The sequence below is a fragment of the Zeugodacus cucurbitae genome, chromosome 2 (assembly GCF_028554725.1).
Source record: "Zeugodacus cucurbitae isolate PBARC_wt_2022May chromosome 2, idZeuCucr1.2, whole genome shotgun sequence".
Classification (NCBI taxonomy): Eukaryota; Metazoa; Arthropoda; class Insecta; order Diptera; family Tephritidae; genus Zeugodacus; species Zeugodacus cucurbitae.
Window position 1 is genome coordinate 26,621,932 of NC_071667.1, and position 23,438 is coordinate 26,645,369.

The window sequence follows — 23,438 nt, forward strand, 5'->3', positions numbered from 1 at the left end:
AGCTGAAAAGAGCAAATGAAGAAAACAAGCAGACGCTAAGAAAGTGAAGTGTGAAAAGCCAAACAATGGGACGGGGGGAGTCGTGTACGAGTATATCGAAAAGGGCTCACACCGTGTCCGGCGTCCATTGTAATAGGGTTTCTGCAAGTGTAAGATATTGAAGACCGGGCTAGTGATGGATTGCACGCGCTAACACCGACAATAATACCAATATGTCAAAACAACTGAACAGAGAGACGTGTGCTTTACGACAACGGAAACTCATAAGCGGTTAAGTAAATCAAAACACACATACTTCTCTGCAGTGATTGATGACATTTTTATTGAAGTAAAGAGAGTGTTTTAATATATACATATATGCACATATTTTTTGCCGAGATATTGTCGACCCTTGATACGACCCTTCCTCCGAGATTACAGATCAACCTACCTTGTGCCAATGTTTAGCCTGAACAATAAATGAATAAGAAGGCTAGAAATCTTGCAATATACAGAATAAGCCCCAGCCAATACCAGTACTATAATCAGTGCCCTCTATCGCAAAGCAAGAGTTTTCATTAGGCTCGTCTTTTTATATGACCCCTAAAGGCAGAGATATGCTGGGTCCTCAATAAATACTTTAGAGGCAGACCTTTAAATGCAAAAGAATGCGAGATCGTTTAACCTCGCCGACTATTTCATACGTGTCTTTTCGGTAAATATTTTATCAGAATTTACAAGAGTTTGCCAGACACCAGCAATAAAAAACCTGAATGCATTATTTCAAACTTGCCATGCGACTAAAAATGAAAAACTCAAGACGCAACAAATTCGTAAATGAGTGTACCAAGTTATAAACTAAAATTCTTAGTGTTGCCAATGAGATGATGCAACGTCAAAATGTATGTGTGTTGTTTATGTTTTTGGTGCAACGAATCACATTTCGTTATGTGCTAAAAATTTTAACACAAAGTAATAAAGACAAAAAATGGCATGCATTTGCAGTGGTGGCAAGAAAAATGGTGTTTATGAATATTTTGAATACAGGGTGTCTTGGTATTACTTTTGTTGTCTGCACACAAATTCATAATAGTTATGGAACAAAATTGAATTTTATAGTTACCTCGCTAGGTTGGAGGAATGACTGGAAATCTCACATAAGCCTGATTGAGGTCCTTCGCAATTTTCTACACAAATTGAAATGGTAGTAACTCGAAGATCGACCATGGTGTTTGCAGGTACTTCTTAAATTTTTTATCAAGACTGCATGCACTGCCTCAAAAGTTACAGAGTTAAACTGGGATAGTTCGCAGAAAATTATTGGAGTAACTACATATATATGTACCATTTCCTCGACAGTTTGGTAGAATCAGATTCCAGATCATTTGAACGAAACAAAGAGAAGATCTTCGTATTATCCCAACTTTGTTGAATTCTCGAAACGTTTCAGTGGTTTTATCTGAGCTTATTTATCAATAAATGGCAATGTACAGCACATATACTAGCACAGTGAACTCCATATAAGGTTCTAAGCCTCATTGGGTGCATTTCCTTGGACCACCGTCAATCATATCATTCCGAGTAAATAACCGTGTGAGCCTGCTTAAGCATCACAAATTATTGTTGTTGTTGTGCAAGTATTTTGATGTGTTAATGAGTTGTGATGGCTTTGTGGCAAGTACCCACAAACAGATATTCTTTATTTGTTCCCGTCGCATTTTTATTGCACTTCACTATGCTTTGTTATTGTTGCTGTTGTTTTTTGGTTTTTGTTTTCATTGATGAGTTCATAAAGTGCAAATATAATTGGTAAATAACGCAACTTAAATGACCGTTAATTACACAAAATACGCTGTTGCAAGGTGAGGCACAGGAGGCAGAGCCGAAGGCGGTAAAGGCAACGCTAGTGAAGGTTGGTTGGCTGCTCGTTCGGTTGGTTGACTGTGCTTGCCCGCCGGTAATGAGCTTGCTCATTCGGTGTTTAATATAAAATGTCAACAATATTTAGTAAAATTTCAAATGAGAAATGTCTACTTAAATGGATAACTTAACTACACGTCGCAATATTTATTCAATTGACGCCTACTTAGAGCGGCTTGTTTGCGTTTTGAAAAGCGTAAAGTTTGGGGTGTGAATGTTAAGTAGCTGAGCAGCCGATTCTCACGGTGTTTTAAGGCATTGGCGTAAGTAAAATTCGTTTTGTTTTTATTTCAGAAGTGTTAAGTATTATTGAATAAGGTTATTAGTATTGAAAGCTTGAATATAATCGCTTGAGATTCGAATAAGGCACAGAAATCAAATCAATGCATGTGAGAATGACCTGTCTAATATTGAAAACCAAGAAATTTGAATAAAAAAGTTCTTTCACAGTTCTTGAATAGGAACTGAGATTTCACTTCACTTTATGTTAGATATTTGAATAATATTATTTGTAATATAAATAACACAAAAACATAATCAATTAATGAAATAATACTATTAACATCGATGGCCATCCCTATTTGAAACATCGGAGGACCTTTAACTTCTTTGAAATGTCAGTAAGTTCAGACAAACTCCAGTCAATGAAATATCATATTATCGTATATGATAGCCGTTCAGGTTTTACTACTACTTTTCCGTTGAACGCTTAAGGAGCTATACCACTTTCAAAAAATCGTTTTTTTATTTTTTGTTTATTCGGTATTTTATACTTTCAAAAATATTCTGTGAAAGCGATAAGGTCGTATCTTGAATAGCTTTTGAAAGCGTTGTAAAGAACGACCGATCGCAGGTATAAGCCGCTAAAGTCGAAACTTTAAACGCGTTTTTCTCGAAACGAAATTTTTCAAAATTGCTGACATCATAACTCAACGAGAAATTGACTCCTAGAAATCAAATTTTAACTTAGTCTTCTTGAATATATTTACTATACAATGACCTACGATCTTTTTGATTGGTTGAAAATTGTTAATTTGGCATTAATAAAAATATCATATTTTACCTTAAAACGGATTTTTTTAGAACTACGCCATTTTGTCAAATCTTAGGTCATTATATAGGAAATACCTTCAACTTTAATAACCTTTTTGATTTTTCTTGAAGTGAAAACTTCTTATTTTGTTTCAGCTACTCATTCGGCCGGAATCAAGTCAGCAGTTGAGGAACTTTTGACACCTCCTAAGACAGCACATAACTCGCAACAAAGTTGCTACGAGAGTATAACAGTTTTGTTCACATAACGGTTGTTTGTAACACTATATCAAAGTGATCAGGGTGACGAGTAGATTTGAAATCCGGATGTGTGTCCGTCTGTAACTTGAGTAAAAATTAATATATCTTAATGAAACTTGGAACACATGTTCCTTGGGGCAGTGAGAGGGTTGCTTTCGAAAATGGACCATTGCCACGCCCACAAAATGGTGAAAACCAAAAACACATAAAGTTTTTGGTTGGGGAAGTGGGCGTGGCTATAAAGCTATATAATCCAAAGTTTCTGCAGTCGGTTCTCTTACGTACCCCACCCCGATTTAGTTGAAATCGGATAATAACCACGACCACCTCCCATACAAATGTTAGGTTGCTGTACGAGTTATACGACGACATTGACATAGTTCAGCGAATAAAAAGACAGCGGCTACGCTGGCTAGGTCATGTTGTCCGAATGGACGAAAACGCTCCAGCCCTGAAAGTGTTCGATGCAGTACCCGCTGGAGGAAGCCGAGGAAGGGGAAGGCCTCCACTCCGTTGGAGGGACCAGGTGGAGAGCGACCTGGTTACACTTGGGATCTCCAACTGGGGCCGAACTGCGAAGGAGAGAGAGAGGTGGCGCACTATCGTCGATTCGGCTATAACCGGCTAAACGGTTGCAACGCCAATCACATACATACATACATATAGTATATATTACGATTTTCGTTATTCTATTAAACTTTATGCCGAATTTATGGGTAAATTTTGTATGTTTGCAAGTTTCTTCAATAAATTCGAGAGTATAAAATGTTCGGTTGCACCCGAACTTAGCCTTTCCTTACTTGTTTCAATTATTATTTATTAAAAAAAAAATTATTTGTAAAAAAAATATTAAAATATAGCGAAAATATACCTTATTATGTCCAAAAAACTTCGAAACATTCGATCGAGTACTTTCTAAAAAAAATCCACGAAATTGCCTAATTTTTCATGGGTTACACTGGCATAGCCCCTTAAGAGTTTCGTTGAGTAATGAGCTTAGAAATTCTTGTAAATAGTACAAAGTATTTAAATACGAGATTGATAAGGAAAACTATCCACAGAACTGGGAACTAAATATGAAAACCTTTTACAGTAAAACCTGTCTAAGACACCTGCGGTTCAGCACTTTTTGTCCAACTTATGCGAGTGTCCATGTTATAAAGAAATGATTTGAAATATTCCATTGATGCTGAAATACAAATACAATATTAAATGTATTGTCGAAAATAGAAATGGATTTTAACGTTTGCTGTTTAAAAATTTAGAGAAATTTTGTCGAACTTCCAAGAGAGACAGTGCCCAAATTAAGCAATATGGTATTCGTCAGACAAAAGGTTCAGGCCGACTTAATACTCTCATGCTCGAATTAAAATGGGCGGAGCTAACATATTTTTAGGACGGATATATATTAGCCTTAACTCAAAAATGAAGTGATAAAAATTTCAAAGTCATATGTATCCTGGTAAACTAAACTTTCTCATGATTTTTTTTAATAACTCTCTTATCTTTACCAATTTCCCTCTGCGGAGAACTTTTACTGAATGCACACGTGCACAGCTCATATCAGAAAAAGTAGTTGTAAGCTTGCACAACACATAAGTCTAGATAATTGAAAAAACCGCTGGCCAAAAATATTTAAATAACGACAATTAGAAGCCGTTAAGTACCTATAGGCCTATAGGCAACATTGGACATGACCAGCATATTTATTTAATTCGATGTGCATAACATAATTATGTTTTAGGTTTTATTTGTTGTTCTACACAATACAAATCTGAGGCCAGCAAGAAACTAAGCCACTAGGACACCAATTTTTTACATTTGAGTGGCCGGACCTTTACCTTAACTTTACCTCTATAGACTTTGCAAAAGCTTTAAAGTAAGCAATGTATTATTATTTCTCTTATTTCGATTTGGCGTCTGTCTATAATTTATTTTAAATATTTTTCAATAACGAAATTCTAGATGTTTAATATTTTAATCAGCTTACTATTCAAAGTATTTACTTAGAAATGTTATGCGGTGTTGATTTGACTGCACACATTAAAAATATATATACGATTCTATTTAATATTGATAATAATATTATTTTAGTTTTAATTGTTAACATTGAACTTGAGTTTTAATTTTTTTTAATTTTGTAGCTAATTTTATAATCATTCAAGAATTTAAAGAATTCAAGCATGTGATAACGATTTGTTTACCAAATTTTAATAATATACATACATATGTATGCACATATATATCAATAAACAGAAATACTGAGAGAAATACTAGTTGGAGAATATTTTAGGCCGCTACAACAATAACATAAATTTCGTCGAATATATTGGATAACATACTATAACTTGCAAGAATTGCCCGCATTCAGTGAGAGTGGAGTCAGATTAGAACCTGAGAGCATACGCTTAAATCAAAAAATTACAAAGACTTTATAAATGAACTTATAAAGTAGCTTTGGAGTGTGATATGTCTTTAAAAATCCATGTATGTATATGTTATATGCTGGACTCTATGAGTTTTCATATGACAAGAAATATTAAAATCTTGTTAATCAGTGTAATTATAGGCAAAGACATTTGTTCCAAAAACTCAACTGAAAATTTATGCTATTATACATACATATATGAGCACAACAAGTTCAACAAAATAAATAAATACAACAACAATAATATAGGGAACGCACACAAATTCTTCATCAAAATGTCTTGTAGAGCCCAGTTGTTGCCACGAAATGCCTATTTCAAGAGTCACACAAGTAACCGCAATAAATTCCCTGCAACAATGAACAAACGGATTTGAAAGCCTATCAAATAAATTATAACAGAAATTAATCCCAAACCGCCAAAAGCAAAAACAATCGTAAAGTGGGGGCAGCGGTGCAGATGCAAGCGCTTCCCATGCTGGGAGCTTGCTTCAACGACAGACATTGTCTTTAGATTGGTATCCGCTGGAGTTCTACAAGTGTTTGTACTATGTCGAACACTTTGTCAGCATCAATTCACTTTGTCATCGCATACAGTGTGAGGATCATAACATGTTGTTCCTCCTTCCCACCAAATTCAGTAGTAGACATGTTTTATTTATTTGCCGATTTGGTGACAGCGTCCGTGTGTTTGGCATTGTTAACGAAAAAATTGGTTTAATGTATTCTCAGCAACATGTGCTTTTGCGGCTGCATCTACCTGCGTCTTCTCTGTTTTATTTTCGAGTACCATTAAGCGGCATAATTTGAATATTTACCCTTTTCCTAAGGTTGAAAGCGTCCGTCCATTTACCACACTTTGAGTAAGCGAGAATTTTCATTGGAAATAAAATTTTTCTCTGTAGTTTATGGGAACTATTCACATACCATAGAATGTGTCGAGTATTCCTTTCTGTTTGTGTGACCCCATGAACCTAAGCCGCAATTGTTGACTTTTACACTCAATTAAACATGGATTTATAGTAATGAAATCAATTCGAATAATCCGATGGAGGTATCAAATATCGTAAACAATGATAGCGAAATGATGTGATTGATGATCAATGAGAGATGAGTGTATTGGATTACCAAAATATTTTCCTGAGTGGGAACTCTGAAATACTGTGGATATTATTTTAGTAACTTGACTGGTATATAGACTTGCGCACGAATTAGGAAACCTTAAAACAAGTACCGATTATTAATCATGTGTCAAATCTTACAGAGAATTCGATTCAGGGGAAGCAAACCCACTATCTGATTATTGAGTTTAAGTCCACAGTTCTAAATGTAAATTCGCTTCTTCAGAATACAGTATAGAAAATCCAATAAAAATATTTATTCATCTTCTATATAGTATAGTGCATATGAATATACTCGTACATAGCGAAAACATTTATCGTCCATCAATTGAGATTTTATGTCATCTTAACTTGATTGCTGCCGGATTATGCGCCTCAATGCGCTGTCAACTTACAGCTGAGCTAAGTGGATCTGAATTACACGGGTCCGCGCTGAGTTGTTCGCAGCAAGGCAAAGTTATTGGTGCGCAGAAGGGGTATTGACCCAAGCAGGGAAAGCAAACACAGTGACCAAAAGAAAAAAAGAAAATAAATAATGAAAAGAATTTCATAAGCAATACAACGAGTTGAAGATATTTTGTGAATATAAAAAAATTATGAATATTTAGTCAAAGCGGCTGTGTCATCAGCAATCGATCGCGTTAAATCGTTTAGCCACTTTGGCCGCGACCTTCTGTCTGTCCCTTCGCTTTTATTTTTGTAGTTTCATTGATTCTTTTTGTCTCTTCTTCATGTATGTATATTTACCCATGTTTCGAGGCATCCGCTTTGATGTGAGAAATATTCCCAGCCTTCTATGTATATGTAAGTATGAATTGGATTTTGAGTGAGTCACGGGCGATGATTGGACAGCGCTTACGAATACTTTATTGTTTCTTAGCGTTGTTTGAAACGGGAAATGCTTCGGATACTTTTTATTTTGTTTTTACTGTTGTAATTTAAAATGCATTGGATTTAACATTTTTACTTTCTTTAAATAAATATTTCATTGAGTTTCATTTTTCTTGAGCGCAGTTAGAAGAAAGCACACAAATTATCGAGTATTCATATTGTTCACATTTAATTTAGCTACGATAAAGTCATCTGGTTCGTAGTTAGGTAAACTTTGAATAGCAATTTGAGCAAATAAATAACGCCTGATCAAGATAAGTAAGAGAAAATATCTTATTGTAAAACATTTGAAGATTTTTACGAGGATCCTGAGAGGTAGTGAAGAAATATAGCCACAATGCCCTCTGGTGAAATACCTGCCCGAAAGGAAATTTGGACCGGTTGTACTGAAATTCTGATAAAAAGGTTTATTCTAGTTCTTATTGAAAATGAAAAACCTTAGCATCCCAAGAACTTAAATCTCAGGGAGAGCTTCTTCCAATTCCATGAAAGCAACCGATCTGGTTGTCATCTGACTAAAATTTGTTGAAGACTTTTTAGAATTGAAAATTTCTAAAAGCTCCATAAAAGCTCAGAATTCACTACAGTCTTGTAACCTTGTAAAAGTAATAAATTGACAAAGAAAGTTCAAGTTGAGTGTCCAATTAATTTATTTTTAGAATCTTCGAATTCCACTTTTCGAGTCTACATAGCATTTGTTTTCAAGTGCAACAACATACAAACTCCACAAGCCAATAGCTTCATCTCCTTGCATTTGGAACAACACCGATGACAAACAAAACAAACAACAACATTCGTCACGAACAAGTTTGTTGTGTGGCTGTAGATCGTTTTGTGGCGATTAGAAGACAATGAAAGCACGATCCAAAGAGATCTAACGCAATCTGTACACTGTTGCCGACTATATGTATATGAATTTAAGTAAGTTTGTATTTGCCACAATGATGGACAAGCGGATTACCATTGTCAGGGTGGACTGACTGACTGACTACTAGGTGGCTGAGTCGAAAAATGTATTGTACCTACATACTAGATGCTGTGATAAGGCATTATATAAGTGGATTCGTTACATCATTACAAACGAATTTGAAGAGTCTTGGGGGAATAAATTGAAGAAGAAAGCTTTGGAGATGCGCCGCCCGAATGAGCACCACAATAAGTGGATTAAATTCCAGTTGGATGATGCTAGTTTAAATGGAAGTGTAGAGAATATTTCAAGTACTAGATTAGTGCAATAAATTTATTATAACCTTATAGGCATTAGTTAAGGTTTAAGGTAAATACATATATATTTTAAATACTCAGTTCTGAAAATATTTGATAAGATATCATATCCTGATCGCTAAGTAAAATACAATCCTTTTATGAATCTCGCGAAGAACTCGACCTTTGGCCTTTCGGTACAAATTTAACCAAAATACTCACTCATCTTGTTGTATCGTCAAAATGATTATTTTAAATAAATAATTCTTTTTTCTAATTCTAATTACAGATAGAGATGAAGATATCAGCATTTTTTTAGGCGAAACTCATGACGTTAAAGGTCGACCACCGCCGGTGAATGATATGAGGGAAGAGTTCGAGCGATCAGAATCCTCGTATATTAACGTATTAATTGTAATAGTACCTGAATTAAGCTTATGTACAACGTCCTTGGTAAGCATCTTGAAATAATTGCATTTAGACTAGATACAAAACTGAGTTGTGATGGCCTTTAATTAGACAATCCAGATTGACAGCATCATCAAATGTCAATTTATTCTATATCCGTGATTCCTTTAAAGCCCATGCAGCAAAAATATATCAATTACTGTAGAAATAACAATAACAAAAGCACACTTGCGGCAGTTGATGAATGAATCGACGATGACAATCAACTTTTCTCAGCTCAATTGTTTGTCGTCCACCATTGCAGCACCGACGGTGAGACGAAAGCGAATGACCAAAACATTGGCACCGATGACACACAAACTCGACTCGTGCAACGCCTACATAAATATACAGAAATCACTATAAACACATAAACAAACAGAAGATGCGCCGAGAAGCGGGAGAAACAAAAACAAAACCAATAAAAGAAAAAAATAAAAAAGAAAGCAAGTCAGAAACTAAAAGGCTAATAATAACAAACAGAAAAAATATGGTAAATATAAGACAACAACAATAATAACAAAAATATAAAAGTGATGTGTGCACTGAAATTTTGAGAAAAAAAATAAATTTGATTTACTAGAATAAGAAAAAAATAGTAAAAAGAAAAGGTAGTTAGTTAAAAAAAGTTTGCTGTGTGAAGAAAAGGTGACAGACAGCCACAGCTCACCAACTAACGAGGGACCGTTAATAAGCTGCGCCAGTTTTGTGAACGAGATTTGAAGACACACCAGCGCGTTCTAGCTGAGGGTGATGCTGGCAGACAGACAGATCACTGAGGCTGAGGGACGAGAAGACTTGTTGAATGGTCATGGAGACTTATGGAAAAAAATAAAGTGAATGACAAATGTAGACTAAACGTTGGTGGAATAAGGTAAACAGACAAACAACCGGGCAGAATGACCAGCAGAGAGCAGAATCGGCGATGAGTTGACAACAACAAAAAAAGACAATTGAAATGCAATCAAAGAGACGAGTATAGTATTTTTTATTGCGCTTTTGAAAGTAAAGCTTCGGAAGATGAGCGGAACGCGATGAAAGCGCAATGACAAACGAAAGTGCTGGAGCACTTAAAATTTAAACAAAAACATTTAAAGAATGAGCCAAACAATAAACGTAATTAAAAGTGGTTGCAAAGAGATGGTTGACACATATGAGCTTTCATAAATAAATAGGTTTTAGTATCAAAAGAGAGTTATTAAAATTAAATATATTTATAGAGCTCCCAAGAATAAATTAATTACTATAATAACAACTAATAAATGAGAAAACAGAAGCTTTAATCATATTCTAAAAACTAAACTTTTACTAAACTAGATTTAATGACTTCTTATGAATATTATCCATGACCCACGAATTGGTAAATAATGTTCTTCTGAATGAATAAAGTTTTTCTGTGTGTATCCACCTTTTTAGTTTGTTTTGTATTATAAACAGAATTGTTGGAAGAAAGTGCTAATCATCACATAGTCAACTTCAACAGCGTGAATCCGTCAAAAATTGTAGCTTATCACTTGGCTATCAATGACCCAATGATTTTTCAGGGAACCTATAATACGGTTTACTTCAATCGCTATGTGCCTTTCTGAAGCGATTGCTTAGCTCTCGCAGCGTTTAAATACAGTCATCCAAGGGTAGGTTGTCAGAGTGCCAAGAAATTCCAAGAAATAATAAGGATGGTCAACTTAACTACATCAGCAACCTTACATTCTTACAAAATTCCGCTTAGGCTTCGCACCTGAATGAATTATACCCATCAATATCTTGATGGAGTATGTATGTATGTGATTGGCGTTCAACCGTTCAACCGTTTAGCCGAATCGATGAGAGCGCGCCACTCTTCTCTTTCCTTCGCAGTTCGGCGCCAGTTGGAGATTCCAAGTGTAACCAGGTCGCTCTCCACCTGGTCCCTCCAACGGAGTGGAGGCCTTCCCCTTCTTCGGCTTCCTCCGGCGGGTACTGCATCGAACACTTTCAGGGCTGGAGTGTTTTCGTCCATTCGGACAACATGACCTAGCCAGCGTAGCCACTGTCTTTATTCGCTGAACTATGTCAATGTCGTCATATAACTCGTACAGCTCATCGTTCCATCGCCTGCGGTATTCGCCGTTGCCAATGTTTAGAGGACCAAAAATCTTGCGCAAAACCTTTCTCTCGAAAACCCCAAGAGTCGTCTCATCGGATGTTGTCATCGTCCACGCTTCAGCGCCATACATCAGGACGGGAATAATGAGCGACTTATAGAGTTTGATTTTGGTTCGTCGAGAGAGGACTTTACTGTTCAGTTGCCTACTCAGTCCAAAGTAGCACCTGTTGGCAAGAGTGATTCTGCGCTGGACTTCGAGGCTGACATTGTTGGTGTTGTTGATACTGGATCCCAGGTATACGAAATTATCTACAACTTCGAAGTTATGACTGTCAACAGTGACGTGGGAGCCAAGACGCGAGTGCGCCGACTATTTGCTTGATGACAGGAGATATTTCGTCTTGTCCTCATTCACCTCCAGACCCATTCGCTTCGCCTCTTTATCCATGTGGGAAAAAGCAGAACAAACGGCGCGGTTGTTGCTTCCGATGATATCAATATCATTGGCGTACGCCAGCAGCTGTACACTCTTGTAGAAGATTGTACCTTCTTTATTTAGCTCTGCAGCTCGTATTATTTTTTCCAACATCAAGTTAAAGAAGTCATTCGATAGTGAGTCACCTTGTCTGAAACCTCGTTTTGTATCGAACGGCTCGGAGAGGTCCTCCCAATCATGACGGAGCTTTTGGTGTTGCTCAACGTCAACTTACACAGCCGTATTAGTTTTGCGGGGATACCAAATTCAGACATCGCGGCATAAAGGCAGCTCCTTTTCGTGCTGTCGAAAGCAGCTTTGAAATCGACAAAAAGGTGATGTGTGTCGATCCTCTTTTCACGGGTCTTCTCCAAAGATTTGGCGCATGGTGAATATCTGGTCCATGGTGGACTTTCCAGGTCTAAAGCCACATTGATAAGGTCCAATCAGTTTGTTGACGGTGGGCTTAAGTCTTTCACACAGTACGCTCGATAGAACCTTAGAGGCGATATTTAGGAGGCTTATCCCACGGTAATTGGCACAGATTGTTAGATCTCCCTTTTTATGGATTGGGCAGAGCACACTGAGATTCCAATCGTCAGGCATGCTTTCTTCCGACCATATTTTGCAAAGAAGCTGATGCATGCACCTTATCAGTTATTCGCTGCCGTATTTGAATAGCTCAGCCGTAATCTATCGGCCCCTGCCGCTTTGTTGTTCTTCAGGCGGATAATTGCTATTCGAATTTCTTCATGGTCGGGTAATGGAACATCTATTCCATCGTCATCGATTTGGGAATCGGGTTCGCCAACTCCTGGTGTTGTACTTTCACTGCCATTCAGAAGGTCTGAGAAGTGTTCCCTCCATAATCCCAGTATGCCCTGGACATCGTTTACCAGATTACCACCTTGGTCTCTATATGAGGATGCTCCGGTCTTGAAACCTTCGTTAAGTCGCTTCATTTTTTCATGAAATTTTCGAGAATTCCCTCTGTCTGCCAGCTTCTTAAGCTCTTCGTACTCACGCATTTTGGCCTCTTTCTTATTTTGTCTGCAGATGTGTCTCGCTTCCCTCTTCAGCTCTCGGTATCTATCCCATCCCGCACGTGTTGTGGTTGATTGCAACATTGCGAGGTAGGCAGTCTGTTTTCTCTCCGCTGCTAGACGGCATTCCTCATCGTACCAGCTGTTTTTTTGACTTTTCCGAAAGCCAATGGGCCGATTAGCCTCAGGCCGTTTGGCGATGTTGCGTCATGGAGGCTGAATTTTCCGACGATTGTGCCAAAGACACCTTCTTTAACCACCCTGGCGTTAAAATCGCCAAGCACGATTTGACACCGTGGCGGGGGCAGCGCTCATAGGTGCGCTCATAGAAAGCATCTTTGGTCACATCGTCCTCTCTTCCGTTGGGGCGTGAGCGCAAATAAGCGATGTGTTGAAGAACCTCGCTTTTATGCGGATTGTGGCTAGACGTTCATCCACCGGGGTGAATGCCAGGACTCGGCGACGGAGTCTCTCTCCCACCACAAATCCAACACCAAATTTGCGCTCCTTTATATGGCCGCTGTAGTAGATGTCACAAGGACCCACCTTCTTCCGTCCTTGTCCCGTCCATCGCACTTCTTGGATGGCGGTGATGTCAGCCTTTAGTCGTATGAGGACATCAACCAGCTAGGCAGAGGCATCTACCCAATTAAGGGTCCGGACATTCCAGGTGCATGCCCTCAAATCATGATCCTTAGTTCATTTGCAGGGGTCGTCATCGAAAGGGGGGTGTCTTATCCGAGGCTTTCGTCGATTTTTCATTGGTACTTCGTTTTTATGTGGTGGGTCCCAAGCCCTACGCACAACCGCATAAGCGGGCTTCGCCTTCCCACTTTAGCTCGCCTTCAAACGGATGTTTGTTAGCTACCCAGAGGACACTTAGTCTAAAACCGGAAGTCGTGAGCTGCTTGAATCATGTGGAGAAGAATCGTTTCGGGCCACTCCCAAGTGAATAACAATCAAAAACTTTCCTCACTTACGTGAACTTCTACACATGATCCCATCCTCCTCCTTGATGGAGTAGCGCTGTTAAAGTCAGAGAGGAAGGAACTCAGCAGCGTAGTGAACTGAACATTAGGCACTGAAGTTGAACCTCTTCTGAATTCTAGGGTATCTAAATCGTAAGTCTACAAAGCATGCAACATTCCGAGTTTGACAGCAACGAACACGTGTCTACAATGTCAAGGACCGTGGGTGCGACAATTAATGATGAGAGCCAGCCGTTTAAGCTGCTCAGCAAGTGCACTAAAGGGGTTTCGTGCTTAGAAATTTTTTTTTTCATTAAAGCATTTTAGTCTGCGAAATTCATCGATTGAAGTGTAGGGCATGGAATAGCTGAGCTTTAAGCGTTACCAGTATGATATCAATGAAGAAGAGAGGAAGAACAAGTAATGTGACGTTAACATAGTTTAACAAATTCAACCTCACGTTTGGATGTAGATCCTTTTACTTTGGGGGTATCATTAGTAAAGTTAAAAATAGCAAATGGAATAAGCGCCTGAATTGAATTCTTTAGCTACATTATTGTAAATTTCCGAAATAAATGTGTAACTTGTTCAGCGTTGAAGACTCAACTAGATATAATTATTCAAACAATCAATGAATATAGGCTTAATTACAATAGATCTAGCAACCCAGTGTCGTGCACTCGCTTCCTTAATTAGACTCTCGGATTTGAAAATTTACGGTCTTCAGAATGAATAGTGCATTAACCACATTGAAAGGGATAGTCCTTCAAAATCCGCTTTACCGAAACCATATTTCAGTTGTCCACGTGACCTTCTTACGTACGTCTAATCATCTACGTCGGGCATACGAATTGTGAAAATCCCTTGTCAGCCCACATGCCTTAACGAGTATTCGACCGACACACGCGCCCACTCGTTATATGTAGGTTTGTCGTGAACATAACAGAAATAATAAATGCTTTGCAAACAATAAAAATTTAGGAATTCAAAAAGAATCTCCACAATTCACAGATTCGAAATATATAATTACTTTACAACATTATCAAGAGACGTTTAATTTGGCATTCAAATGGTAAGTGCTACAGCCACAACAACCGCAACAGCGACACCGTGTTAACAATGTATTTAAACAGTACTTAAATTAGCCTCATCATCATCATTAACCGACTCCACCGCTTGCATTGTATTTTAATCGCTGTCATCATCCACATTTTCTTAGGCATTGTTTGTTTTGTTGTGCTCTCATCTAAGCTCGTTGAGCTTGCTTTGTGTTTGTTGTGAGATGCACTTTAATATGCTTTGAGGTTTTCTATTATGCATCATAAAAAGTGGCGTCGATTACCTGCTATGGGACTTTAGTTTGGTTGGGGACCTGTTAAACATCTTAATTAGGTGTTAAGCCGCAGGAACCACATTCGGCGGCATGACTACTAACTAACGGTATTCAGTGTCAGCTTTAAGCGGTAACGCCGCACTTGACTGGTTTTCTTTCATTTAAGGGTTCTCCTTAGTAACTATTTTTAATTTTTTTTTAAACGGTACTTTTTATTGGTTAGTATATTTTTGTTTGCTTACATCTCATTAGTTTATTAGGTCCAAATTCAACGTAGAAATATACATGTGCATAACAATGACTTTAAGGCAATAGTGAAAAAAATCGGATTAAGACGGAATTGAACTATGCCTCCTTCATTGTTTCTGGTATCAGATTTCAGCATCCCAGATTTTTTTGTTATTTTAGCAAAAGCTGAGACCAAAGCAACGTCTAAAGAGCATTCATTCTTCAACCGATTTGAACAGTTATGCCTTGTAGTCACCGATAAGTAATTTCTCAAGTTCGTTAAAGCTTCTCGGAAAATCGTTGCATTGGTCCATTCGGCCTCCACACCGGTGTCTGTAGAGGAAGATCCTTTTGACGAAACTCTAATGTGGGATTCCATTCCAAAGGATTCTCTGGAGAAGTAAGATTGCGTCGCATGCAGCGGTTCGGTTTTGCACAGGGTCGACAGTACGAGAGATTTTTAGTGGTTGCACTGTGACACGGGACTGTGGCCGACCATGGTGATCTGGGTAGATTCCGATTTTTGTAGGTGTCACAATCGTCTCTTTGTGGCTGCGTGTTGGGACACATTCCCACGTGACAGCCGTACTCGCAACTGCCTGGCGGCCAAAGCATGAAATCGATCGACGACTGCCATTGATCACACGAGGGTAGGGTGAACTGTTCCATGTCCCTTAAACGTTGTCCATCAGCACAAGCGCCATTAGAGGCATATTTACGATTATCATAGCTGCAGAAGAGAGCGAAGTTAAATATAAACCTGACTGTTGTACCCATGTAAATTCATTTACTCGCTAAACATATTGTGGCGATTTCTCTTCTTTTTTTTGGAAATTGCTGTGTTGGACCTTGGTAGCAGTTGGTCTTGAATTTTTGCAAGATACAGAATTGTTGTAATTTAGAATATTTTTTCGAAACATATAATGTTTCAAAGAAGAAATGAAACAAAAACAAAAAAAATATCAAATAATTTTCGAATTTGAAGTGTCAGAAAGGAAACAGATGCCCTTCAAATTGAAAAATATTAACATCGAGATTATTTTTGATGGGTCATGATAACGTATATTTTTACTACCAGCTTGCGACCCAAAAATTTTTAAATTTTATTGCAGTTTGTATATAGTCATAAAAGCAAATCTTAAATAATAAAATATTAAACGAGCACCATTATATAGTGGTATCATACTATTAATATCCACGCAAAGCGGGGGAACCATAAATGAGATATTCACGAGCTCTGCGAGAGTGATGTTTGATGTTTGAGGTATTCTCAGCTATGGTTTTATAAAGCATATAATGAGAATATTGAAAGTTCTGCAGAACTTCTGTCCGTGAATTAGACTTGAAAGATTAGATCTCAATTTTTCGCCTAGCAGAGATGAAATATAGAATCGTGAGAAAATTCCATCAATATTGGATTAACATTTAAGTGAAATATTTATTGAATATATTTTTAAATAATCACGAAAACTGATTCGTAGAGAACTGAATAATGAATAATGTTGAGAATAACAAACTTTAAAACCAAGAAAGTTACAAAGTAAACAAGAATTTTGATATAAGCAAGAACAAACGGAAATAGCTCCTTTATTGATCTCTCCTGTACTCCTGTCATATTTTTAAATACATATTTTCACTTTTTATTTAATTTAATTTTGACACAACTAGAAGTATCATATTTAATACCACATATTATACCTCAAGCGGCATGCATAAGACAACTGATTCATTGTGCAATGAGATGGTGGCGCACATGATCTATGGAAATGATTTCTAGGCCAAATTGGACAACGTTTGCTGTAGCACTTGCGGTAGTAAGAACATTTGTAGGTCGTGGCGCTTTCTGGCGGCGCTGTAGGACGACCAAACCAGGATCTCGGCAAAATAGGGCGACGACGTCGTGGTTGTTGGGCGTAAATGTTTTCACAACCATCAAAGTTATCACAGAGATCATAACTGACACAATTCGCAATAGGATTATATTTACCATAATCCCAATTATATTCGTCCCGCGTGTTACTTATGGGAGAGAAATCATTATGCCTGAATTCGATAAAAATTTTAGTTTACATTTTTGGGTGAAAAGCAAATTTTGGTTCTAAGGTAAATACTTACTTTTGTGTCATTATGTGTTAATATTTCTGGGTTACAATGGATTTTACTTTTTTTTTGTTTTTAAATACGAATTTGAGAAAATTTTGTTTTCAGATTTCAGAAAAAGGGTATAGTGTTTGAAAGACAGACAGGATAATTTAAAAACTGAATTTTTTTTTTTTCGAAATAAAATTTGAGTAAAGTACAGCAACACACTTTCTTCGGGTATCTAATTAATTTATAATCTTATTTGCCTCATTTTTAAGACGAAATATAAGGACCTTCGATGAGTGTGCATCTGTTGTAAACCCTGTGGGGTTCTACACGGCTTAAACAGATGTTTTGTTAATCTATAGCAAGAGAACACTCCTCCATTGACTGAGGGTAACGAACAAATCGATGGTATAAAGACTGATACAGGGCGCTTGTATTAAACAAACAATAGCACTGTAGGATCTTGTCTTTGGGTGTTACTTGAATATAGGGATGTATTTGTTTGTATTGTGAAGAACGCTTTGAGAAGTTTTATAACTAACAAGTTGTAACACAGAGTAAAATGATCACTGAAATGAGATTTATTTGTTTCTATCTATGGTTGACAAGTCACCAAATTTTAATCTATTTTTTAGAGTTCTGTTCCAAGTGTTCTATTATTTTCTAAAATCTAAATTTATATTCTGCAACCAGCATTCCAATCGACCGCCTTGGCACATAACAGCTCACTGTGCACACTCTTTCGGTTCGGCTTTGGGTTTTTTCGAAGGCACAGCAGGTAATTGTTCGCTACAATCAGGAGCAGTGAAGCTCCAATTGTATTCATGCGGAAATGGCAGGTTCGGTTGCAGCGGTGGACATGATATAAACGCCGCACAAGGCATATATATGGGAAGAAAACACATCGCTCGGGACACAGTTTTGATATCGGAATTCTTCCTTTGGGAGTGCGTTTCAGAATTGTCGCTATTGAAAATGCAGAAAACGATGTTATTAAATAAAATTGTTCTATAACTAGCTATATATGTCATACTCCAGATCCATTTGATGTTGAATTTGTTGGAATTTCTGAAATTTAGATTTGTAGACAAAAAGAATAATAGAAAATATTATTTGTTCTTAAAGGATATGACAGATTTATAAAAAATATTTAAATTACTTATTTTTTTGTATTTTATAAGGAAGAAGGTTTTTTGATTGCAAAGTTTATTTTAGTAACTTCAATAAATATTTTCTTTATAAATATCCGTTTCTTCATCTATAGTTTGGTTGATGCCTTGTCGAGGTCAGAGGTTGTATACTTATACTTTGACTTGCCGTTATGCCACAAACCGTTATGCCACAACCCGCTCGATATAACAAATCTATCTATGTTTTCGAGTCTTTATTTTTTGTCAGTGAATGTGTTGCTATTCAACATCCATAAAATAGAACCAGATTTCCTTCTGATATTCCACCTGAAATATGGCTTTACATTAATCTAAATGGAATAGTAGTATACAGTTTTCGAAATAGAAAATTCGAAATATTCGAAAATATAGTAAGTACTATATTCGATTCTTTAACAGGGTATGCAAATGTATACTATCTTATCTTATATTCAATTCAACTGATTTTGACTTAGTTGCGGCTTTCAAATAATTTTTTTAAGAGGTATTGTAGAGCACTAACGATTTATATATGATTTTGATGACTTGAAATTATTTTTATATTACCCAAAATTTTTAGAGGAAGCTCGCCTGTTGACAGCACTTGGACCATATTTACATGGGAATAGATGCTTCGGTTTATCTTTTTCAATACTGCTTACTGTTAAGTTAGACATTCAACCTATACATATGTACATGAAGAAAGCCATAATGTCTTATTTCTAACGCACATGGGTATAAATAGTCGATCAACTACAATAATAGAAATATATGCCTTGCTATAGCTGGAGGATGAGGAGGAAGAAAGTGCTGGCCTTCTATTGTGTTTTGCTCTTATATTATGCAGTTCAGTACACACGTACACACATATGCATTCTACGTGTTTGCAAACAAAGTCGGAGCGAACCGTTTGGCGAGATAATAGACTGTAAAATTGTTTACTGATGAGACGTTTCACATAAACATATTTACACATTCGGAGCGTTGGGAAAGTAATAACAAAGCTTTACATATACATATATTAGCAAGTGCATAAAAGCTTGTATGTGTTAGTGTGTATGTGCAACGGTGCTAGATTGCAATTAATGCTGTGCGCGTTGTTTTGTTAGCTTTTTCACACCGCTTTTAAGCGGCGCCGTTAAATTTGCTTACAATTTTGTTTTTGTTTTAATTTGCATTTTTTTGCAACACCTTTTTCATTATTTTATTTTTGTTAGTTTTTACACGTTCTTAACACATACTCAAACATACAATGTTATAGTACATATGTAAATATATACTTCTAAATATGTACTCGTATATATATAAGTAAACAATTCAGTTGCACATTCCGCTGAGAATTTCTCACAACTATAATAAAGTGTAGTATATGCTCATTATTGATACAAGCGCATAGTTATATATAATTGCATAAAGATGTGCACAAAAGTGCATATTCGCACATTGCCTTTGTCTGTCGGACAAGTTGCGCCAGACAGCATCTGCGCCGGATCATCTATGCAACAACAACTAAATTGTATATCCATTATTCCATTCACTAGTATATTTGACTGAATATGCATATGTCTGAGAGTCTTAATATCAATTAGTACTGAAAGCAAAAACAAAATTTACATATGATGCATTGGATGATTGTTTATATGATCAGTCAGCTGATACCAATATACGTAAATCTGTGTAAATATATGTACATACATACTTACGTAGATATGTTTATGGATATAGGTATTAATTTGTCATTAATGTTTTTTTAAAGAATAGCTGTGAATTGTTTAAAATACAATAAACTTGATAAGATAGCACAAGGTTTACAACATGGGTATGAAGCTTAAGCTATAAGATTAATTCGAGTTGCCACTTTTTAAAATTTGTTGAAATAGATATATTTATAATAAGGCTATGAAGCAGAAACTAAAGCACTTTAAGACTAAATTTAAAATATTTTTTAGAAAAGGTTGATAAAACTTGTCCAGAAATTTAAATTTTTAAGTAAACAAGTAAAGGTTACGTTCGGGTGCAACAGAACATTTTCTCTCGCAATTTATTGATGTAATTTTATAAAGATAACACAATTGGACCCATATATTAGGCATAAAGTCCAATAAAATAACGAAAATCATCATATGGGGACTGAAGAAATTCCTAAACCGATTTCACTCGTTTTCACCACCAACATACATTATAGCCAAGATTATAAGCTCACCTTATTTGGCTAAGATATTTCACATATTAACCGATTTATTTCGAATTCGTATTTTTGAAAAACCTATAATTAGGTATATGGGAGCTAGGGGAAGTTATGAGCCGATTCTAACCATTTTAGGTACAGAGACACACTATTAGAAGAAAAAGATTCCCTCTCAATTAAATTAAAATATCTGAGAGATGTACCGATATATTCGGTGAAAAATTACCCTAAGACACTAAGTTCTTCATATTCGATATCCGCGACATATAAAAGTCTATGCAACAACAACTAATATAGTCCGATTTCGAAAAAATTTTCACAATTTATGTCACAGATCACATGCAGTATTTGTGTAAAGTTTTATTACGCTATCTTCATTGGTTCCTTATGTATAAAGTGAAGGATTGAGATGGAATTCAAAATTGATTTCATTGTTTTTCACACGTGTCATCAGGGTATCAAGAAAGTGTTATATACCGAATTTCATTGAAATCGGTCGAGTAGTCGACGCCACGCCCATTTTCCGTTTTCGAGTTAACTCATTTTTAGTAATTCTCAACATGACCTTTGTATGGGAGGTGGGCGTGGTTATTATCCGATTTCTACTATATTCATGGAGTATGATGGGTTACGTAAGGGAAACGACTGGAGGAAGTTTGGTTTATATAGCTTTATTGGTTTGCGAGACATGTACAAAAAAGCTATTTGTGGGCGTGATCCCGTCCCCTTCCCCAAAAAATTTACATCCAAATATGCCCCTTCCTAGTGCGATCCTTTGTGCCATATTTTACTTTTATAACTTTATTTATGGCTTAGTTATGAGACTTTATGTGTCTTCGGTTTTCGGAATTTTGTGTGCGTGGCAGTGTCCGATTTCGCTCATCTTCGAAAGCAACCTTCTCACGGTCTCAAGGAACATTTGTACCAAGTTTCGTCAAGATATCTTAATTTTTACTCAAGTTATCCGTTGCACGGACGGACAAACAGACATCCGGATTTTAACTCGTCCCGTCATCCTGATCATTTTGATATATAACCCTATATCTAACTCGTTTAGTTTTATGACTTACAAACAACCGTTATGTGAACAAAACTATAATACTCTCTTAGCAGCTTTTATAAGTATAAATATATGATTGTCCATATTAATAAAAATATAAATATACCCTTATTTTTAGCCTCTGAAACCCACCTACCACATTAAGCTAAACTAGTTCAAGAACTTCGAAATATTTTTTAGAATGACTGCAATCCGTTTGAAATTTTTTTACCAAGTAATTAATAATTTTAACAATTTTAAGTTTTGAAGTAATTACCCATATCTAACTAAATAAGTTGAGGAAGTTCAAAATATGTTTGTTTCAAATAATTTGTCAAATAAAGTTTGAAAAATAACCTCAGTATTACAGTAACAAATATATTTGTGGTGGAACGATCAGGCGAATAGCATTACTGAAAGAGAGCGACAAGATCAAATAAATGTGGAGCCAATGTATTTTATTGACTTCGAAAGGAAAACTTGACCACATACCAAATTTCGTATTCAGTTTCGTCAAATGATCTGGTATCTGATAGACATAATGGTAGGATATTCGCAAATATTCCCATAATTGTTGTTATGCAAAAGATATATGCCTTCGATCCAAAGGATTTAACTACTTAAAAGTCTTCAAAATTTGTGCTGACCCATTATATAAGTATGTATATGTATTTAATCCCATGCAGATAAAGACTATAACCACTTTGTGGCAACTTTACGTTCGTTCGTCTTAAATGGGTGTTAAATTGGTTAAAAATGATGGCTCACCTACTTTTCGCTCTTTAAAAACCAATAAAATTGCCAATTAATTACTTAATTGAATTAGTGAAATATTGCTGAAGGCATACTCGTACCAGCCACATCAACGAGCAGCAGGTGTAGACGCGGCAATGCTGTTTGTTGGCGCAAAGTAAGAAATGCAACCTATTTAATAGTCGGGTATTTTTCCCCCTGATAAATTGAATAGAATCGATTGGCAGCCAATATTAATACTCATTAGCCACACATAAGCGCTCGAGTGTGTCGAATATTCTCATATGAATGTATTTACTGGAGATTTATTGAATTGCTTATTAAAAACAATGTAAATCTTTAGAGCGAGACGAGTGGGGAGAGTGGTGCTGCGAAGAAAAAAGTTTTGCGCTGATGGCGGATAAAATTCCCACATGAATGTGTGACCTGTAGGAAAAATGTAAATTAGTGGAATTTTAATTTAAATGATTTAGCGAGGAAATGTGTGTCTGCCGAGAATAAATCCAACCAAAGAATTTATACATTTTGATAATAAATAATTCTTTAATTAAATAGAAATATCTAATGAAGAGTAATCTAAAACAGGTAGTTGAGAGAGAGAAAGCTCAAAGAGAAATGCCTTGGCGAATTGTGGTTAATCACAACCTTATGAAGAATATATCTAGATTCTACCTGAACAACTTCACGTCCATAAAATTGCACCCACTTCAAATTTTTCATAACTACAGCGATAGGAAATCGTCAGTTCTTTTCCTAAGGGGTAGCTATTCATGCCAACATTTGAATGCCTGTCTCTGACTAACTGCAATA

General features: G+C 36.4%; 2 protein-coding genes across 2 annotated transcripts; both read right to left on the minus strand.

The window, feature by feature from the left end:
* Positions 1–15,368: 15,368 nt before the first annotated feature.
* LOC105213653 (uncharacterized) lies at positions 15,369–16,392 on the minus strand. Its single transcript, XM_011186625.3, has 2 exons — positions 16,204–16,392; positions 15,369–16,142 (listed from the first exon to the last, which is right to left on the minus strand). The coding sequence occupies exons 1-2, from the start codon at positions 16,212–16,214 to the stop codon at positions 15,692–15,694; spliced, it is 462 nt and encodes a 153-aa protein (XP_011184927.1). The 5' UTR covers positions 16,215–16,392; the 3' UTR covers positions 15,369–15,691.
* Positions 16,393–17,026: 634 nt separating this feature from the next.
* Positions 17,027–17,685, minus strand: LOC105213654 (uncharacterized). The gene is made up of 2 exons (XM_011186626.3): positions 17,528–17,685; positions 17,027–17,455 (listed from the first exon to the last, which is right to left on the minus strand). The coding sequence occupies exons 1-2, from the start codon at positions 17,536–17,538 to the stop codon at positions 17,092–17,094; spliced, it is 375 nt and encodes a 124-aa protein (XP_011184928.1). The 5' UTR covers positions 17,539–17,685; the 3' UTR covers positions 17,027–17,091.
* Between the last annotated feature and the right edge of the window lie 5,753 nt (positions 17,686–23,438).